Source organism: Pyrgilauda ruficollis, unplaced genomic scaffold, assembly GCF_017590135.1.
Source record: "Pyrgilauda ruficollis isolate IOZ18807 unplaced genomic scaffold, ASM1759013v1 scaffold87, whole genome shotgun sequence".
Lineage (NCBI taxonomy): Eukaryota > Metazoa > Chordata > Aves > Passeriformes > Passeridae > Pyrgilauda > Pyrgilauda ruficollis.
In genome coordinates, this window is record NW_024530710.1 from 2112033 (window position 1) to 2133364 (window position 21332).

Below are 21332 nucleotides of genomic sequence, written 5' to 3' on the forward strand. Positions count from 1 at the left end.
TGAATACCCTGGTATGATGGGGAGCTTTCCTGTTTTATTCAGCAGAGGTGGCACCAGGCCTTCAATCCTAATGTAGCTTTTACAGTACTGCCAGAGGGATTGACTATCCTGCTGTTCCATCTCAGACACCCATCTCTGTATTTATTTTCAACAAATCTTTGCACATGGTGAACTGTCTCTGGCTCACACCACAACATTGATCTGTGCAAGACTGTGAAGCAACAACAGCAACCAGAGTCTTAAATTCCCCCCAGAACAGCCTGGATGCTAAACCCTAGCTCTGCAGCACAGATCAGGAGAAATCTAGACCATGATTAGTCATAACAAACAATAAAGCTGTTTACAGACAATCAACAAGCAACACTGCCTTTGTACAATTAGCATTTTAGCTGTGTTGTTAAACTAGGGAAAAAAGCAAGCAGTTAGGAAATGGACTTGTTAATAATTTTTAATGAATTACCTGTGGTGTTAGTAGCATGATTTAGTTAACAGCTCATGAATCCACAAAGAACTATTTAGCTTGCATCCTCCAACAGCTGTATTAAAACATATATATACAATAATGACAGCTACATACCTGGCAGTACCATCCAATTGCTCTTTCCTTTTATAGAAGAGAGGACGCATTACAAGAAAGCAAGGAGAGAAGAATCACATCATAAATTCAGCATATTTTTAAAATATAAATTGCTAATCTACTGCTAATACCTTATTCCTCTTTTGTTCTGTGACCATATCTGACAGAAAAAGCAGAAAAAAAGCTACATTTTCAACTAGCTATAAAGCAAAAAAAGAAGTGATATAGATTCCTGAAACCAGTCTGTGCTGCTTAGATTGGCAATCCAGTCTTTGGTGAGAACTCATCTCCCCTGCCCTCTCTCCCAGGATCTTATTTGCAAAACACCTATTAAATTTCAGGTTTCATTTGAATCACAGAAGAACCTACATAAAATGAGCAAGCTTGAAGTCACAGTAATGAGTCCAGACTCCCTATGAATCTGAGAATTATTCTCCGAAAATCCCTGCAGTCAAGAAATCCTGAAGAAATTACTCTGTAATACAAAATGTGGGAATAGATAGAATGAAAAGAGATAAAGAAAGAAATGTACTGAGCCTTAATTAAACACTTTTGGTGTTAGGGATTTTTGGCTTTTTTTCTTTTTTTTTTGTTTTTTTTTTTTTTTTTTTTTGTAGAGGTTTCCTTTTTGAAGCATGTGAAATTGATTCTAAAAATGTGTTGTGACTAAAACAAAGAAAGGGTGAGTATTTGTAATTTGCCCTTTGTGAAAGCAGGAGTCTGAAACCTTTCAAGTGAGTCTTGAGCGACAGCTGGAGCTCCAGTATCAGTGCAGTGAGCACAACTACACATGGAGACCTCCAAGCTGAACAGTAGTTTAAGGGCACTTTTTTTCAGAATGAGGCACAACAGCAAGACCAGGAGGAATGTTTAAAGCACTAACTTGGATGTGTAATGCCCATTATTATCAGCTGATAATCTGTAGGTAAAAGTCTTGGCTTTTCATAGTGCCATATAGGGTTTTTTTAAAAAACATTTTAAAATGTTAAGACCTAAATGTGAGAAAGATGCCTGTTGGACAGGCAAGGAGAGTGAGGATCAATCTAATAGTCACAAACATATTAGCATCCATTTTATCTGAATGTCTTTATGTATGGAATACTTTCACTGAACTCAGAAGTGGTGACTGAAATTAAATCACTACCTCAGAAAAGATTCCTCTTTTTCAGAAGAATTTTCAGGAAAACATCTGTTGCCTACAAAAGCCTCATTGACATATAAAGTCTGTGTTCCCTGTCCTGGATGATACTTCACAGAAAATGATGATGGAGAGGTGGACAATTCACTTACCTGAAAAATGGAAATGATACAATTGATTCATAAAACCTCCAGGTAGCAACTAAATCAATCCTGTTTGGGTTAGTAGCATAGTATCTCCAGGCAGCCTAAATTACAAGGGAGAGGAAATAATTAGTGTTAGATGAAGTTATTTCCCAGCTGACTGCAGCCAGACTCTGCCAAAGAACATAACAATGCATCTGAGTCACTATCTGGAAATTAATTACTAATTACTAATCAGCCATACCAAATGCATGCCACTATATGGAAAGGCTTTTGACACTGAATCTTGATCTTGGAGGGCTGTTATAGGAGACAGGACATGGAGAGAACCATTAACAGAACATGACATTACATTAGACTAAAATGGTTTTATTGTCCTGTCTGGTATGTCTAAAAGAGCTTCAAGCACTGCTGGACTTGTCCAGTAATTCTGGAAGTACTTAAGATACTTTGCCTCCTAATGTATCATCAGAAGAAATTTTGCTGAGCGATTTTCTACTTCAGCATTTAGTTCAAATTAAAATTCTCCAAAAAAAAAAAAAAAAAAAAAAAAGTTACCCAACCTAAAATCCACTAGCTAAATAAGCTACCTAATCAGTGGAGATGTTTTAATTTAAAATTAAGCTCCATCAAATTCCATTCACAACTCATGCCTGCAGCCCCCTCTGTTTGCTAAAGTGTGTTTTTAATGAGAACAGCCATGCATTTTAATGCCCTTCAGCCTATTTCTCCTGAGGACTGGTTTGATCTTGAGCACCAATGCTTCCATTTCTTATCATAGAAACTTTCTCTGTCCCTCTGTGAAAATGCTGTCATTTACTAACTGCTATCAGGATGTGCTCCATACCTAGTAAGAATAAAGAATTTCAAATTTGTCAGCACACAGACTAATGATTTTAAGCTTAATATCCTGAATTCATAACAAAGGCCATAACTGATGTCCAAGTGAGGTAAGGGCTCTCTTCCCATTGAATTTTTGGATCATCCAGTGACATAACAGAGGATACAGGGTGTGGTTTAGTTTTAAACCACACATATACTATTTGCCTTGATTGAAATTGTCACTGTCTATTGTGTTTTCACACACTATTGTGTTTTCTACTTCTATTGCTGTTTTCACATCAATAGCAACATAACTGTTTGCACAGAAAACCATTTTCTCAAGAGAACTGAAAAAAAAAATCTGTATTTTGTAAAGAATGTGTTTTCAACAGCTTGTTTCCTGTGATTTTGTGGCAGTGATGCAGAAGCCAGTTGGTTTACAGAAGCTAACAGATGAGATCCTTTCTTCAAAAGACACTGTTCTTCTGAAAGATATTCTGGGAGTTGAGAGAATCCTCAAAACTGCAAGGGCTTCTGGATTACCCAGCTCAGTGTGAAAAAATGACAAAAATTTTCACCTCCTGCAACGGGAAGTAAGAATTTGGGCAGGGGAGGAGTGGTGGCCCTTGCTAACATGATGCAGCACTCTTTATGCACAATGCTTTTTCAAGGAAGAGGAAAGTGGCTGCAAACCTGAATGAGCTCAGCTGCTGGCTTTCTTCTTTTCTCAAAATGTTTTTGACGATGCTGCTCCTGGACCTTCAGTGCCAGCCCTGACCCCAAAATGCCCTGAAAGCATACAGTGATGCAAGATTTTAGACATTTCTTACTCAGAACAAAAGGGATTAATGATGAGAGGTTGCAGGTCTGTGGGTGGAGATGGAGATGGCTACATGGAGTTTTTGTGCAGTTCCCATGCCTTTCCTGCTGCTCCACTCATGGGACAGGAGGTTGTCATGATCCTCTCAAGGACCACACGCCGCACCAAACCATTTACAGGTCCTCAATGGCCTTATTGAATGTCTACTGCCTTTCCAATCTGGTGGTGTCCAGCTGATGTATTACTTTCCACTTCCACTGAAACTCTTGCATGATACAAGGGCTGTGCTAGACCGTGCTTTGCATCTGAGAGTGCAGGACTTGTCATCCTCTTGGAAATTCTTTCCAGGTCTGGATCTAGAGGAAAAATATCCTAAAATCTAGGACTGGGGCAGTTTCTGTTGCTATTCAGCCCAGCTCAGTCAGATTTTGTCTCATTCTTATCTGACAACATTGCAGACAACTGAAATAAAGGGCTGGGTAACATGGGTCAAATTCTAATTATTACAGTAGTGGGCCCCAAATCCTTTGAAAATATGTTTAGTGGGGGTTATGCTAGTACCAGTAAATTACCACGTGCCAGTGTACAGTCTCATGAACTGCCTTGTGGTTTCCCAGATTGTTCTCTTGTTGGTCTAATTTTGTCCTGTGCCAACCAGCACTGACTATGTCCACATAGTGATTTGAGGAGTAGTGGGGTGATATATTATTCCAAAGAGGCTCTGTGCAAAGCTGGGGAGAAACAAGTTCCATTTACTGATACAGACCCACTCAAGAATCTGGAGTAGTTCTTTAAAAGGGATCTGGTTCCACTGGTGATTTTATGAACTTTACCTTTTTTTCCCAAGCGCACAGCACTGGGCTGTGTCTAACAGAGGAGGGGAAGGTACTTACTGCAGGAAGAGCAAAGAAAGACACTCCAATGAGAGAGAAGGTGGCTGCAATCAGCCGTCCCTCCCATGTTTTAGGGGTTTTGTCGCCATATCCGATCGTAGCAAGGGTGATCTGTGGGCACAACAACCAAAGGGTTTAAAAAGAAAAACAAAGCCAACAGCTCTGTGTAAATGTCACTATGAAAGCTGTGTAACTCACTTAGCCCTGAGGGTGCTCATGCACAGCTTGGTGAAGTAGGATCTTGAGGATGAGTCAACTAATTTTTTGGTGGCATCCCAAGGCACTGCATGGAGAATGGCTTTAGTCTCAAAGCAGCTGCCTCTTTTAGATGCATTTGCTGCAAGTGAGCTCCACATAAATCTCCGGCCCACCATCAGAACACAGTCAGGAATGGGATTTGCAACTTAACAGCTTACAGACCCTTAACAACCTGTCAGATCTAGCTCTACCTGAAGTCCTGGTCTTTTTAAAACAAAGATGTCTTTGTGAAAACATTCTCCTTTCTGGCATAATTGTTAATTTCCAACCATGTATATCTTCTCACCACTGAGACTCCATCTAAATGTCCTGGATTTAAAAGGACATGGAAACATCCAGGCGTTCTAGGCAACACTTGGTATCTTTTGACTAATAATGGGGGAAGGGGAGTATTTTATATTTATGAGTGAACTACCTTGAATAAAAAATATGTTGCTAAATTTAAGTCACAGCATGACATAGACTTCCTTAACTATCAGTAACAAAGCAACATGAATTCTGGAATGGCAGAAATATCTGTGACTGGATGAGTAGTGGTGCAAACCATTACTCCTCTCTTAATCAGAAAAGACAAGAACAGATGTATCAAAAGTCCTTCTTGTTCAGCATCCTGCCACCAGTGGCATTCCCTCATCTTTGGGGAATGCATGCAAGAATGCATGCATGAGAATTGTTATGTTAACCTTTCCAGAAATATTTTTTTTAATTCCTCCATCTGAACCCAGAGACATCTTCATTCACTGGCTCCATAAGAACCAAACCTGCCATGTGTGTCTTTCTCAACTGCCCAAACATTTGGTGCTCTTTGACAGCCCAACAGACCCATCCATTGGGCAGCTCTGGCTCTGCCATTTTCTGAGGAACACAGCTCTCACTGCAGGACACTGCTGGCACGAGAGGTCTGTCCCCCATAGTGCAGTTACACCTAAAGAGATGTTCCTCTAAAAGAGGTGTCCCAGACATCAGGAACACAGATTGATTTCTGAAGGAAATTACGAACCTAAGGGCTTTTTTCTGACAATCAACAGGGTTATAGGTTCTGTTAATTGGTTGCAGGGGCACTCCTACTTTGATAACATTATGGTGTAATGTGCCTTTCACCCACATATAGCAGGACTTGCAATGTAATCCCTAAAACTTTATCTCTTCTTGGATATGAAGTTTTTAAGAAGGGTATAAGGTATTTTTGGAGTCACTTACCAGCCCCCACCACAGTGCATCTGCATAGGTTTCAAACTCCTCTTTCATCTCCACCCCATTAGCATCTTTTTCAGGAACATCTTTTTCAACCAGATAAACAAGAAATGAGGATAAGATGAGCGTCAGGAACCCAATGTACCAAGCAGTGATGAGTTCCTACAAAAGAAACAGATAAACACAGAGAGGCTGAAAAAAGCCTCAATATCCACAGTGGCATAGTAAACATCAGGAGAGAGAAGCACAGAGGGTAACAGCAGAGCTGTCACTGCTGGCTTTGGTCACATCCATGACCAGCCAAGCTCAGCACTCAGTGGGAAATAATGCAGAGATTTACAAGAATTGGCCCTTACACCAAATGTTCCTTCCAGGAGCAGACTGGAGGAATCTGCAGGTGTGGCTCTGCATTAAGCTGGGTTAAGGGCTTAGCTGCACCCATGGCACAGGGGGATGCAGGGCTCTGACCCTGACCTTGACTCTTTCCTTTCTTTCTTCCCCTGGGCCTGGTCAGTCTTGGCAAGCAAATCAACAGCTCTACCCTCTCTCTACCTCCAGAGAGCCAAAGCTGCAGGTTGCACTTCTATCTCTTCAACCATATCAAAGCTGATCCCATCATGAATAATGCTTTCAAAATGAATTCATGCAATAAGAACAGACCTTGAAAATATTCGATGTGAAAGCAAACCCCAAACTTTGCTGTTTTAGAGAGAATGACTAAAGTGGAGTGCCTCACAGAGGTGCGGCATGCAGCCACCCAAGTTAAAATTCCAGTATGCCAGCAATATCTGAAACAAGGCAGAAACTTTTTTTTTTTTAAGGTCCTCAGAGGTCAAAAAATCAATATTCAAATTCATTTTTATCATTCATATTAGTCATTCATCCAATTCAATTCACTGTTTGAGAAAAAAAAAAAAACCAAAAAGAAAAAAGTTGTAGCCGATAATTTTGTAATTGAATCTTGAGATAAGTGAAAAACTTTCCTAGCTAATTTCTGGGGTGCAGTCACAGGAGGAAACTGTTAGCAAAATTATTTCATCATTGTCTCCAATAAAGCAAAGTTCTCACAACCCCCCTTTAATCTCCCTCAGCCAGCTTAGATCTAAAAGTGCATGGTGGGGAACCAAACAAGGAATAGTTGAATGAAATCCCACAGAATGAAGCCTTTAGCAATTTCTAAACACTGTTTTTGTTACATAGACTTCTTCCATGATCTGTTTCCTGAGACACATTTTTGACATAAGTGTTTATCTGCCACCTGTCTTGCAGCAAGTTTATATGAGCAAGAAGCAGAAGTTCGTAAGAAAGGAAGCTTGGTGGGCATCCCCATTAGTCCCTACACAGATGCAAAATCTAAATATGCTATGCCAGCTGGCATTTTAACTTTCAGAACCCCCTAAAATGTCAGGAATGTCATTCATGGGTAAGAAAATGCAGTATATTTTGGAGTATATGTAATTTTTCTACATCTTGTGCAGATGAGAAATCTCATCTAGAGGATTTTTAAGCAGATAGTTTTTAATTTGTAATAATGTTTTGTGAAAATGCAAGAACACAAATACCTGTCTGGTGTAAGACAGGGTGTGTCTGACTACAGCATCAAGTTAGACCAAGCAAAGATGATTGTAGAAATTTTTGCCTGTCTGGGTTCCCATTGTGTCCATCTCTGTATTGTCTGACCTAAGCTTCCAAAGAGAAATTTTACCAGTAGCTCCCTTGGAAACCACATTTCTCAGGCTAATCAGCCTCTTTCCATCCCTTCAGAGGTCTGCTCCATCTGTTGATCAGACAAGTCTGAGAAGCCACTACAAACATGTTGCAACTTCCCAGGCTTTTTTGTCAAGGACTTCAGCACCCTTCACTATAAAAGGGATGTCCCTGCTTCCATTCACAGTAAAGGCAAAATTCTTGATGTAATGCGTGGAAATGAACATGGTCTCACTTCCCAGCACAACTACTGAGCACAGAAAAGTAAAACGAGAGGCAGAAATGGTTCAGAGAATGGAAAAAGGAATAAAGCTGAAAGAACAAAACTGTATTTTGAACTGCTAAACATAACCCCAAGGCACTACTGTACTTCTACATCCCCTCTCTTTCCTTTTAATCTTCCTCCCAAGCCCCATCTGAGCCCTGCAAGCTCCTCACTTACTTTGCTGTGTGCACAAATAGCTGATCCTAAAAGTTTCCAAGTGCCGCCCCGCCGGTCCATGCGGAGCATCCGGAGGATCTGAAGGAAGCGGAGGCTTCTGAGAGACGTTGCCAGAACATTGCCCTGGTTCCCAACAGCAACCACTGGCACTGAAGCAATCAGCACAAAGATATCTGCAAGGCAAAAAGAACACAGCCTGCCAACAAAAGTGGCCCCATCACCTGCTTCTTAATCCCATCTGGTTGTGCTGCAAATTTCCCTAGGCGAGTTTCAGAGCTGCCTGAAAATTTCTTCTCTTGCCAATTAATCAGATATCTGCAGCTGCCACACATCAGTATCAGGCACAGAACCTCCTGGAAAGCCTTGGCATCTATTTACAGATCAATGCACTGGACCTGAGACATGGAGCTTGCTTAGGGATGCATGGAAACAGTGTCCTAATGCTGGCAGAAAATCAGCCTTAACTTCATCTGTACCACTGGAACACCACAGTGAACAGGTCAGCAGATGAGAAATTTAGGTTTGATGATACACTTACCATTTTATTCTTTTGGCTGAGTTTTCCCACTAAAATCTTGAGTCAGTACTACTATTTTTTTGAAAGTGCTCACAGGACCAATTTGCTGATAACTGAAGAGGTTTGAAATGTGAATAAATTCTTTTTGTTTCCTTTCTTTTCCTTGTTTCCCCCTGCTTTTTGATCCTATATACACATACAAGAAGAAAGTGGAACCAAACATCTTCAAACATTCTCTAGGCACTCAGTCTTTGAATTGTCTTTATAGTCTCTTTCCAGTCAAAAAAAAGTGAATTTCCAATTTATTCACTTCCAATCATTCTCAAAACAAACCAGTTACAAATGAGAGATGATTTTAATAAATCCAGGATATCTTCTGTTTTTTACCCAGATATCAATGAAGATTCATACTCAGGAGTGAGATGACACTGTTACTGAGAAGGAATGAGACAGAATCAATCCCACTTGCTCACCTCTGCTGCCTTCACAAACCTACTAGAAGTATCTCTACAACAGTAGCACCCAAAGGAGCATTACTAAATTGAGGATAGCACAGATGAACAAAAAAAATTTGTCACAATTTAGATCCATAAGATAAACAAAATTAGAGGCTTGTATTCTTGCAGCACCATGGCTCCCAGAGTGTTATGTGCTGTGCAAATATAGAAAAAAATCCCAGTGATTGGCCTGAAGAGAATCAAAACAAGTGAGGGTGTCCTAAAATCAGTGAACAAATGGGGATGACCAGTGTTCAGGGCAGAGTGAGCTCCTGAATATTGGCTGGTTCGTTTGTGGATATAATGAGTAGCTGCAGGAGGGTATTCAAGCATGAATAATGAGTAATTGTGTGGATAATTATAGGCAGTGCCTTCCAAGCCTGAAAGACAACATGGGTGAAATCACAAAGATACTTGTTTGCAAATACAGACCAACAATACAAATGTAAAACAAAACACAAATATGAAAGGGAGTTGGGGAAGATGGTATAGAGTTGTGTTTGGAACTGAAGGCAGAGAGAGTCTTCCTGAGGACGAGCTTAAGAAATGTGCAGTGGGGCTCAGGACAAGGAAAATGTATCTGAGGAGTAGTAGGATTAATTTTTTTCTCTCACTAACTAGGTAGCCAAGTGTCTCTTAGTTATTGCTGGCTACTTCAAATAATTACTCCAAGCAGGACACAGGTTCTGACATAAAGGGCAGATCTGATTTCAGTGCTCTTTGCATTGCCAATCACCAGTTCTTTGATATCCCCCAAACTGGCTTAAAAGGAAAAGGGACATTAATGAGGAAAACAGTAATAGAGAGCATGTGCCTACCCAGCATGCACAAAGGTTTCCTGGCAAATTTGAGTCTCCCCCTCCATCCTTTGTAGCGACAGCAACAGCCAGCAGCCCAGATTCTTAAAGCAAACTCTGCTCCAAAGATGAAAATGGCAAAAGTTTCCTGTATCAAGACACAAATGACACTGTTAATCTCAAAACAAATTTTGCAGTAATTCTGGACACAAGGATACAGCTGAAGGAAACAGATGAGGTGCAAGTGTTAGGATATGTGTAACAGAGAGGAAAAAAGTGAGGAGAATTGAGATTGATGACAGGGCAAGGCAAAGTGGGACATAGTTTTCCAGCCTGCTAAGTATGTGCAGGAAGGACTTGCCCCTGCTGTTGCGTAAATGTGAAGTGCTTACCCTGCCTTAATGGAAGGACAATTACTTCACAGAAAGACCTCCTGCTCCACACAAAATGAGCAGACATATGTGAGGTGTGACTGCAGAGTCCCCAGGGCACTCAGTACCACCCCCAGGGTCAGCCACCAGCAGCTCATGCAGCCATATCTGTCCAGACAGAACAGGATACAGGATACTCATGGTCACAAGTTTAAAGCAGTGATAAAGACATATGTAAGACAAATTTAAGGCATATATTGTTCCCTTAAATTTCTGGTGGATGAAAGAACAGGATTTTCCACCTTGCTCCAGATCCTTTCTAAGCATGGGGAGGTAATGGGGAGCAAAGAGCTTCTCTGAGGGGCTCAGCAGGGTGAGATGCCAAGGGCAGCCTGGGGCATATGGTTACTTTTCCTCTCTGTGAATTGCTGGCAAGAGGGAAAAGGGGACTTTTCCTCATGCTCATTACCCACAGCTTCTAAAAGCTGCTGAGAGCCACATAAAAACAAGCACAGGAGAAGGAAAGATAACCTCAGGCTTTTTCAAATGTGAAAGATGGGCCTAAGCAGGGTAACAGAGACCAAAAGCGAGTTTCCCATTCCCTGAGGGATGAAGGTGTTCTCATACAGGCACTTTTTGAGAAAGAACATGCAAGGGGAATTCACCTTTCATTCCTTATGGCATTTAGATCTTGCTCGAATCTATATGTCTCTGGAGGTACAAGGGGAAATGGAAATTGAGATCCAGGAACTAATTTTGGTGTGCAGTTTCCCTAGGGATACTTTAAACAAGGCCAGGTTAAGCGAGACATTGTGCCCTGTATTTTATTATAGCTATGGGAGCAAAGGAAGTTCATTTTTAAGGTCATTTTCATAAAAATGTTGAATTTGCAATTTTATATTTAGTGAGGGATTTTTTTCTATTTTTTAAATTCTTCTGCTAAATGGGAGGCCTTACTGAAATAAAGTCTTGAGCATGAACTTCAGCATTTATAGAACAAGCAATCTGGAATGAATTTGCTATGAATACATTTTCTCGCAAAGGCACTGCCTGCAGCAATTTCAGTTATGCTGCTATTGGACACAAGCATGAGTCCAAGTCTGATGACCTCCCTTGAAAGAAATACTAGGATTAGTAGAATACTACAGAATGAATCAAAACTGTTGAAAGATTACTCCAAAAAATAGCTTTCAAGTGTGCTTAGGTCTGGCGTGGTCAATAGGAAATTTCCTGATAATCTGATGGAAGGACTGTTAGACAAATGTTGAAAAGGCAGTATTTAAAAGCCTCAGGAGAGGGTCTTTCATTTTTCCTTTATTTTCTTTTTGCTCAGGAACCTCACTTTTTATTCAGTTGGTGTTGACATTGGACTGGGAACTGTCCAATATATAAGTGTACAATCACTGCTCCAGGACCAGGAGCAGAAGCATCACTGCATGCAGAGCTGGGAGCAGTTTCCATCCCTGCTGGTGGGGCTGATTTCAGTTCCAGGGCCTTACCAGGGCGATGCAGCAGCCACAGTTTACTTACCAGCAAGAGGAGCCAGTCTCCGGAAACTGTTTCATACTCCTTGAAAGTTGTCAGGACTGCTAAGATCAAACACCCCAAGACAATCAGAAACCTGAAATGAAATATAAAGCACAGCATTTTTAATCCTCTCTGTATTTGCACTGGAGATATTGCCTATAAAATCATGAGTAGAGACCTCCGTGGGATGGCTGCTCCCTGTTGGTGAGAATGAGGTGGGTTCTTATGAAGATCAGAAGTTTTCAACAAGGTTGGAGCAGGGGGCACTGGCAGTCATGGCAAGAGTCAGAACGTTCCTGGGACAGACATGCTTTAATCAACCCACATTCTTCAAGAATGAGATGGGTGATAGTGCATTTTGGGAAGGGGTTGTATGATGTGCAGAGGACTATGTTGCTCAGGAGGTCTATTCCAAGCTGTGTGCTGACCAGAATGGCACAGAATGGACACCATGCAATGGATCTCCCTGGACATCCTGAGGTCTGGGAAACAGTAAATGCTTCACTACAAGACAGCACTGGGACAAACCCTCTCTTGAAAACGGAATTTCTTTTTTTCTTCTTCTTCTTTTTTTTGCACTTATTTCTATGCAGATGAAAAGACAAAAAGGTTTGAAAGAGTAACAAGAGAGGGTAAATTTCTGCTCTCCAGTAAACAAAGTGTGTGATAAATCATTGCCCCTGTGTTATTTTCTGTCTGTGAGGCTCCAGAACACAGAGATTTGACTAAAAATTTAACTCCCACTGCTGGCAAATCCAATTCAGTCTAATTGATCTGCTTTGCAAAATTATTCCCAGGTTCAAGCTATTCAAAATCTTTTATAGAAGTGATTACTGTGAAGCAAAGGGGCAAGCTCATATTCTGGTACTTCATGTACCAGATCATGGGCATTTTAATGTGTTTCCAAAACTTGATCCACAGGAACAGAGGAGCAGGTGGCCATGGAAATATTTTGAGTTTAATGAATAAATTAGAAAGATGTCTTTGTAAAAGCTCTGGATCTCCTACTTTCATAGCTAGGGTACATCAAAGAAATGATAGGCATTAGGTACTGAAATCATCCAGGGAAAAAAGCTTGTGAAGAATCAAGCTGTGTTTATGTGTACTACCTGCTTTGAATTTCAATCTGGTTCCTGTAGTGTGATTTCATCTCTTGCTGAGAAAAACTTCACTTTGTTTCACTGGGTGAAATGAGCAGAGACAGAGCCTGCAGAGGATGCAGTGACAAGGGACTCAGCTCAGCAACATGAAAACCTTGGGTTTTCATTTTCTTCATGTCTGAGAAAACCTAGGGCTAAAGAATGGTATTCTGAGAATGTGCAAATTATTTGCAGCTGGAGTGAAAGGACAGAGGTGAGCTCCAGATGGCTCCTGCTGGTTTTTGGGGGAATTTCCTCCAAGCAGAATCCACTAGCACCCTACATGCAAAGACAACAGTGAAACACTGAAGGATTACTTTGCTGTGGCTTCTCTGAAATTCACTGTTCTTATGACAGGAAAATTTCAGATCAGCCATTTTGAGAGAGGTTAGAACAGAAGTAAATGTGTTTGCTCATGGTAAATAATTTTGGATTTCTTTGGCTAGTTTCACCTTTTCCCACTCCCCAGACCTACTCTAGAGCACGGTTTATGTAGCTGGTAGGAAACAGACCAAAATGTGTCTTTTGCCATCTACCTATAACCACACCACTGCTTCTGAAGACATTTGGCAGTTCATTTAGGAAGTTTGTGGTGCTCCTGCCATGCCCTTGAGCTTTGTCACACCATATCTTGTTGTCCCCACCATGCAGTTATAAAGCCAGTGGCTTCCTGGCTTCCCAAGACCCATGATCCAGCTGTCCAAACCTCCAAGAGTAAACTGGTGAAAACTAAGCACAGACAACATGATCTCTTTGATTAACTATAAGCTACCTATGCTCTGCCACACTTCAGTCTTTAGAGTGGTATCATCACCAGCACCCCATTTAAAGCCTTGAGCAGCTGCTGCTTGGTACTTTCCATTACAGCCACTTCTTTATACCATGTGAAAATTCAGCTCACAAGCATCATTTTAATGATTTAATGAAAGGTGAAATACACTGAGAGCAGTCCAAGGAAATTACATCATTGCATTACACCATAGGTACCTAAACTCAAGGCATGAAATTACGATGTCATTTTAAAAAACACTGCTGTCAATTAAAGATGATGTACAGATTTTTGTACAAAAGGAAGACAGAAGATAAGTTAGTAGTGAAATTGTCATATTTTTTTTTTTGCCTAAAAATGCCTGCGTTTTTACCACTAGAGGGTACCGGTGCTCCACAGAGCGAGGGGTTGCAGCTCCCTCGTTTTGGAACAGGCTCAAAGCAGCTCAAAGATGCTCGGGTGGATCGCAGCCACGTATTTGAGGATACAAGGAAAGGGGTCTTACAGTGATGAAAGAGTTTGGTCAATAAAAATCCCAGATGTTGACACCAAGGGACAGCTGCTCAGTGCTGTTGGGGGTGCTGCTTGTTCGATCTCTCCGTGTGGCACCGAGCACACTGCAAGTCCCAGCTGCAAGTGAGAGCCCACCCATGAGAACCAGAGGTCATACAGGACAAAACACCCACTAAAAGTAGGGTGAGAGGGTCGTACTGAAGATCACAAGTCGTTGTGAGTAATCTTGAGGGTAAATCGTGGCCTGAAACCCCTATTGCAGGAAGTGCATGAAAGCTCCTCACAGGGGCCATTGCTAAGGGGGAACTGCAGGCCCCAAACCCACGGAGCCCACAGAGCCTCGCCCAGGCTCCTTCCCGCAGGACTCTGGGGTATGAAGGGATGAAAAGCCCGTGTTAGTGCCCATAACCACAACCCATCTTGGAAGGGTGTGCTTTCCTCCTGCTGCACCAATATCTGAATGGTAAACACCAACTGCAAACACCCACAAGTTAATCAACTCACATCTCAGCAGTCCTCCTCAGCCTCTGCAATAATTATCATTGCAGCTCAGAGCACGCCATCAATTTTAATCTACATTGATGCTATGCAGCCCAGCCTCTTCTGGTCTGGATCTTGATGGTTTTGAAACCTGCAAGTCTTCCTGTGTCCTCTTTCTATGGAAGATGTCACTCAGATTCCACCCTCCTTACATCAGCCCTCCTTGCTCAGCAAAGATGATAAGAAGCTTCATCTTCCCCTTTGCTGCTACTGCCCCTATTTTGGGCACACCTATGCCCATATTGGCCATGCAAACATAAAGACAATTGGCAACAGGACAATGCCTGAGTCTGCACTGCCTAATTTCATTTTGTAGAGGAGCAGTGTGGGCTGAGTGGTTGAGTCTGGCTCTAAAATTGTAACAGGAAAATCACAGGGTAAGAGACTGCTGAAAGCACAGAGGATGTGCAGGAGGAAGACTGCCACAGACCAGGGGAATCAAGGGACAGAAGGGGAGAAAATCTGAAATTTACTCACAGTTATAATGATTCATTGGACATAGAGCACTAAGGGTTGGAAGAAAGAAATAGGGTGAAAATCAAGGTTTAAAATGAAAACTCAGTCCTATTAAGTCAAAGCTTCTTATTAAACTGTGTTTCAGCAGGTGGCAGTCCAGACTTCAAGAATGTATATCATATATGCCAAATGAGGATCTGAATGTGTTCTTCAGCTTTTTAGAATCACCCTTGCCATTATTTTACATAATTTTCACAGCACATTACATGGTTCCTATTTGCAGCATTATGCCTTAAAAATCTCATTAGTTTGTTATATGCATAATTTCCAGACCACCAAATGGCAGTGCTTGTTTGTTACTGTCACAAATAACATATTATTCAGGTCAATATATTTTCTTAGTTTTAGAAATTACATATTTAATACTCATATTTACTAACTGCACTATTTTGCTGTGTTAAAAAGAGTATTCAAAAAACATTCTTTCTCAGAAAAGAAAAAGTAATTTACAACTATGCATGATCATGAATCTAATGTTTTTTGTATGAATGTCACAGACTGTTTTGTTTGGTAAATTTTTACTTATTTGGTTATTCCCCGTTCTTTGAGTTTTTCTTCTATATCTGTTTTCATTTGAAGCCAGGAGAATGCAGATCTAGCTAAGAACCTTTATGTGTTTTATATATACATCTGCTCATCACTTTTCTGTTCACCATCCCTTCTTTCAAAATTTAGGAGCAGATCCTGTAGGAATTTACCTGTAATCTCCAAAACAGCTTTCCCATGAAGTTGTTTTGAGCACTAGATCTGCCATAAGCAGGCCAAACTACATTTGTATTTGGTATCATTTTGAAAAATTTTTGTGCTGTGGGACAAAATGTTAAACCTCAGTGAGGTTTAGTTATAGAGAGGAATGTGTGCTTCTATTGTACAGCTCAGGTTGATTTAAAGCAGGTTGATTTATAGCTCAAGCTGGTCAGGAGCACCTGGAAAGGATATTTCTATTTAACTGTAAGGACAGACTGGTGATGAGCTCCTATGGAGAGGTTTACTGTGTAAATCAGCTGAATGCCGCCCCTTATACTTACCCCTGGTTTGGATATAATTGTAAACACCACCTCTTCATAATGTTTATGTATTTTTGCTACTGAAATTAGCCAGCCAGCCACAGCATTTCTGGTTTGTCTGAAATCCCTTGCTGTAAACTTAGGTATCACATTTACATGTGGTCAGGGATCCTGGTTACAAAATTATAATCCAGGCTTTGGGTAACAAAGCCTCTAGTCTCTAACTGGAAGGTTACTAGTAAGAAATCACCCCAGTCCAACAGTGCACAGATTTCTTTTTGCTCTCTCATCTTCAATACCAATTCTTGCAAGACATTGGGACTCTTCTGTCTCCAAATGTTCTTATGAATCTTAGATTTTTCGGCTTTGCTTCATTTGGTATTTTATTTTCTTCCCTTAAAGCTTATGCTCTGGTTTCATTATGCTCTGCCACCTGGTAAATGCTAATGGAATTCTCTAAGATTGTGATATGTAAGGAAAATCTGACAGTATTCTGCTAAATTTTTGGTTTAGGGTATCCAAAGCAATATGGTTCTAAACCATGATTCCCACACAGCTTCCCAAATTTCATATTGGAAAAACCTTATTTTCTTCAGCTATTGGCTTTTACCCATAAGGATTAAAAATTCATCTTTTCTCACATTTCTTTCAGTTGCTCTATATTCCTACCCACCATCTTTTTCTCTTCTTCAGAACTTCATTTTTCACAGAACATCTGCAGTATTTTGCACTGATCGCTTTATGGTTGCTAATGAGAAGCTTGAGTCAGGGTTTTTAACACTAAAAAAAATGACATTACCAAATATTTGAGAACAGCTCTTCAGAGAGAAGGGAATGCATGCCTGATTTCCACAGACTCTGGAATACTCACTGTTTAATATTTAGATTCTTGATTCTCTGCACTTCCAAGCCATAGGCCAGAGATCAGTACTGAGATAAGGGTGACAGGAAAAATACAAACATTTTGTGAGTCTACAAAAGGGCCAGAGATGCCTGGAAAAGCACTGAAAAACTTAGTGGAGGTCCTGGAAGAGAAGAGAAAAAGCAACAAGTCCTGCAGAAGGGATTTTCTAAGGTTCCTCTTTCCTTGCATCCACAGATTACCCTGAGTGTGCACCCACAGCTCCATGCAGAAATCCCTGTCCCAGTGCCATTGTACAGCAAGGACAGGGTAAAAATGCTCAGTAAGCTGTATTGCACTCTTGCTCTGCTGTGGTAGCAGAGGCAGAAAAAAGTCCTTCACATGATGCTGAGGGAAACCCTAGGAAGTAGAGGAAAGATCCCTGAAAGAGCCCTAGTCTAACTGGCATACAAGCTGACCTGGCAGGTGGTGAGGTGGTAGCTCAGAATGACACTTGTCCTTTAGTGACAGAAGTGACAGACATTGTCCCTGGCACAGCAGGAAGCTGAGGCAGAAAAGCCCAAACCCTTACTCATGCCAGCTTTTTGATGGCCTTGAGCTCTCTTTGGCAGGAATGCCTCTGAATGGGGTTCACTGCTGTTTCCATGAGTCTGGAAAGCTTTTAAAGTCAAGACCTGGGGGGGAAAGCTGTGCTTCACAGCAGGGCATTTAGGGTGCAAAAGAACAGCTTTTATATCAGATGGTTCCTCTTTCCTCTCCTCCTTGTACTACCCAAACCAGGTTAAAGCTCCCTTGTCTTACTTTTTTTCAGGCCCAGTCCTAAAATCCTTTTTCTTCTGAGCCCTGTTGACCACCACTGCCATCTTTCCAGGGTCTGACATGCTGGTACATTTTGGGTCAGCAGTGTCAGATAGCACAGATACCACCAATCTGCATTTTCTGTCAGAAGAATGGCCTGACACATTTCCCAGGTTTGCTAGTATGAGACTGCAAAACAGCCCAGAGCACTACATTTCCCTTCCTGTTTTTTCTCATCTTAGAAGAAAAGAGTCATATACCAAGATCCTATTTCCCTCCTGGGAAAAGTGTTAAAAGAGCTCCAAAGTTCCTGGCACATGTAAGTTACTGGGAGAGACCAAGGCATCTCCTCACATGGGTGACTGAGTGGGGGACAGATGGCAGAAGCAAAGGAGAGGCAATGACAGCATTAGCTACCAAGGGGTTGGATGTCTCCTATCCCCTGCACTTGAATAAGGATGAAAAAACTTCTGACTTGCAACTAAATATCCTGAATTGCTTCATTAGTGGTTTTAAATTCTATTTTTATATCAAGTGGAGGACATCAGACTGAACTGTTGTTTGGAGCTTTTATCTGCCATGACCAGAATGCCTATCCATGGGCTTATCTCTGGCTGGCAGCAAGCTGCTAATTGAGTTGGGACACATGGAGTATGAATATGGTGAGCCATCAGTGCAGCAGAGCAGGGAGAGCACAGAGCCAAACCACATCACCCAGCAGCCCCAGCTGCAAAAACCACAAATCAAATGAGTTCTGACAGGGCATTCTCCAAAAGATTTTTAAAAATTGGTGTGGAGCCATTTGAAGGTAAACCTTAAGATTCCTACATTGGTTTCTGCTAAATTTTGCAAAATAAAAGTGCTGGACCTTTGAAAGCCAACCTGTAGCTGAGTAGTCAAGTGCCCAGACTACAGCAAGCTCTGTAAAGAAGTGAATTTAGATGATAGAAGGAGCCTAAGGTAAGACTAGCAAACATCCATATCAACATCTTAACATCTTAAACATGGAGAAAAACATGCTTCAACATCTGGAGAAAAATTTCTAGGAAGATACCTTTTTAAAATTTCTAAGAAGATACCTTTTTTGTCCAGAGGGACAACAGATCTAGAAGTCTACTTCCAAACATGACAAAATCTCAGGGGTACACAAGATTTAGGATGTCTCACAGGGACATACACTGATCTCCCCCACAAATCCCTTTTTTGTTTCTTTAGAAAGGAGAGGAATGAATTATACCCTCTGAATAAAGTTTTAGAAATCTCAAAAAATGCAAATGAAAGTAACTTCTGAACACACAGTTGTGACTTCTGCCTTGATTGAACAGTGTTGTGATATTTTCTACCTTCCCATTTGAAATCTATAAAGATCACAAGACTGTAGCACACAGAGAAAACAAACAGAAAAATACATTCAAAAAGCCTACCCACCCTTTCTTCCACTTGACCAAACTGCCTTTTCTTGCAGGCACATATATAAAATATATTAGGCCCTCCAAAGCTGGCATAGCTGAAAGTGAATTTCTAATATGAAAGCAGCAGTGTCCAGAAAAAGCCTCTGTAGAGGCTTAATACAGAGTCACTAGGTAGGAAATTGATAACAATAATTTGGCGGTCAGATTCTTAAAATGAACTGAAAAGAGAATCTTTGCTCTTTATGCAAGACTTCAACCCATTTGAAAGTATTAATAGTTGGGTTTTTTCTGTTTTTGACCATACATTGCAAACCCCATATTTTCAAAAATGCCAATGATTCCAACCCAATGTAGCACTTCAGCCAAGTGGGACTGCCAATTAAAAAAAAAAAATTCAGCTGGGACTGTATCTTCTTTGCCTGTACCTTTTAAAACTCAATACACAGACATCCTTACATGGGAACGTGAGCACTTTCTGCAAGGATCTCAGCTCTCACTTGGAGTGGGACATTCGGAAGAAAAGCTGCATGGTGCCTTTCCCAATTGACTTTTAGCCTGTCAAAGATTTGCAGCTATGTAAGGAAGGGGTGCATGGCTGCACATGACCTACACCCCACAACAACTCTGCCAGTACACTCCAGATCCAGGTAACAGCTCAGTGGGTTTTCCATTATGGGCAGTGAGGTGTCCTGATAATGCAGCTCCTGTGGAGCCAGACATATGGCTCACTTCTCTCTGATTAGGTAGGACCTCTGGATTTTCTGACATTAACTCCACAGTGAGCTCTATAATTTTACACCTGAGGTGGTCATAGTTGTTCTTGTGATACAGGGCACTTGACTCAGCTAAAAGCATGAAGTATTGCAGCTAGAATCGAAGATAGATCTTTTCTACATAGTGTTTAATTACCACCTGACCTGGAGAAAATCAGACAAAAGTCTCAGATCTTTACTTTGAACCATCCAGTTGTTGGGTTTTTTAAATCCAGGAAGACTTTCCAAATTTTTTTCTATAAGTGAAGAGTTCAGAGTCATTACTGCAACTTAGGTTATTTGACAACACTGCACATCAGCTTTTCTTAACAATCTGGTCTGTAGACTATGACCCATTCACAGATCCAGGGATGCTGCAAAACAAACTCACATCAATCAGTCAGGGAAGGATTTCTTACTGTGCAGAATGCAAAGAGGATGAGCTGCCCTCACTTTATCCACAGGGAAAGAAGAAGAGAAGAAAGGATCTGTGCTGAAAGATGTAAGGGCTAAACTTGATGTCACAGGAGCTGTGGATAAAAAGAGCAGTGGTGATGTAGAGGAATGCTTTTTCTTGAAATACACAAATTGACACAGGCAAAATACTGTGTTAATAGACCAAATTTCACTGGAAATTAAACCATATTCTTAATCCAGTTTGATTTTATGCTGTGCCTATAAACCTTCTCTTGCACCAGACTCTTCACCTTTGCTTTGTTCTCCATAGCAGGTTGTAGTCTGGCATTTGTGATCAGTCAGACAACAAGGACTCACAGCTCCAGCTCATTTCCAGAATAATACCCCAGAAAGTGGCATTAGCTGGAAGCCAGGGGAAGGCATCTGAATGCAGAATATTATTAAGTCTCTCCCTAGAACAGAACAGGAAAAGTCTCAGAAGCTCTAGATTATCTCAGATAAAATAGCCATTTTTAAGTAAATGAAGCATTTTTAAGCAAGTGTAGGAGCCTTATCTCAGTCTGATCCCAGGGGATGGGCTTCTATCCAGTAATGATGGACACCACCATGCAACTCCACCCTCATGCTGCTTCTCCATGGGGAAACAGATACTCCTCCCCGAGTTCTGTTGCATACTTCCTGCCTTGTATGAAGTCTCACAGTGCACTTGTGTACGTGATCCAAGCCCCAAATTTTTTGTGGTTTTGAAGGACATGGCTCCATTATACCAACCAAGAGTAGTGTCAGAGTCCTGGCCCTGAGCACAGAGTCACATGGATGAAAATCCCTTTGGGGTGGGAACCTGAGCATGATCTCCCAATCACACCTTCCCCAGAGGGCAAGATGTTTGATGCCAGGCCCTTTC

General features: G+C 41.2%; 1 protein-coding gene across 1 annotated transcript in view; it reads right to left on the reverse strand.

The window, feature by feature from the left end:
* KCNQ3 (potassium voltage-gated channel subfamily Q member 3) overlaps positions 1–21332 on the reverse strand; it is a 185217-nt gene that overhangs the window by 19319 nt on the left and 144566 nt on the right. The window contains 8 exon segments of the mRNA XM_041488085.1: positions 578–604; positions 1868–1962; positions 3374–3469; positions 4394–4504; positions 5852–6007; positions 7995–8167; positions 9827–9953; positions 11707–11797. Coding sequence (XP_041344019.1) covers positions 578–604; positions 1868–1962; positions 3374–3469; positions 4394–4504; positions 5852–6007; positions 7995–8167; positions 9827–9953; positions 11707–11797 — 876 coding nt within the window.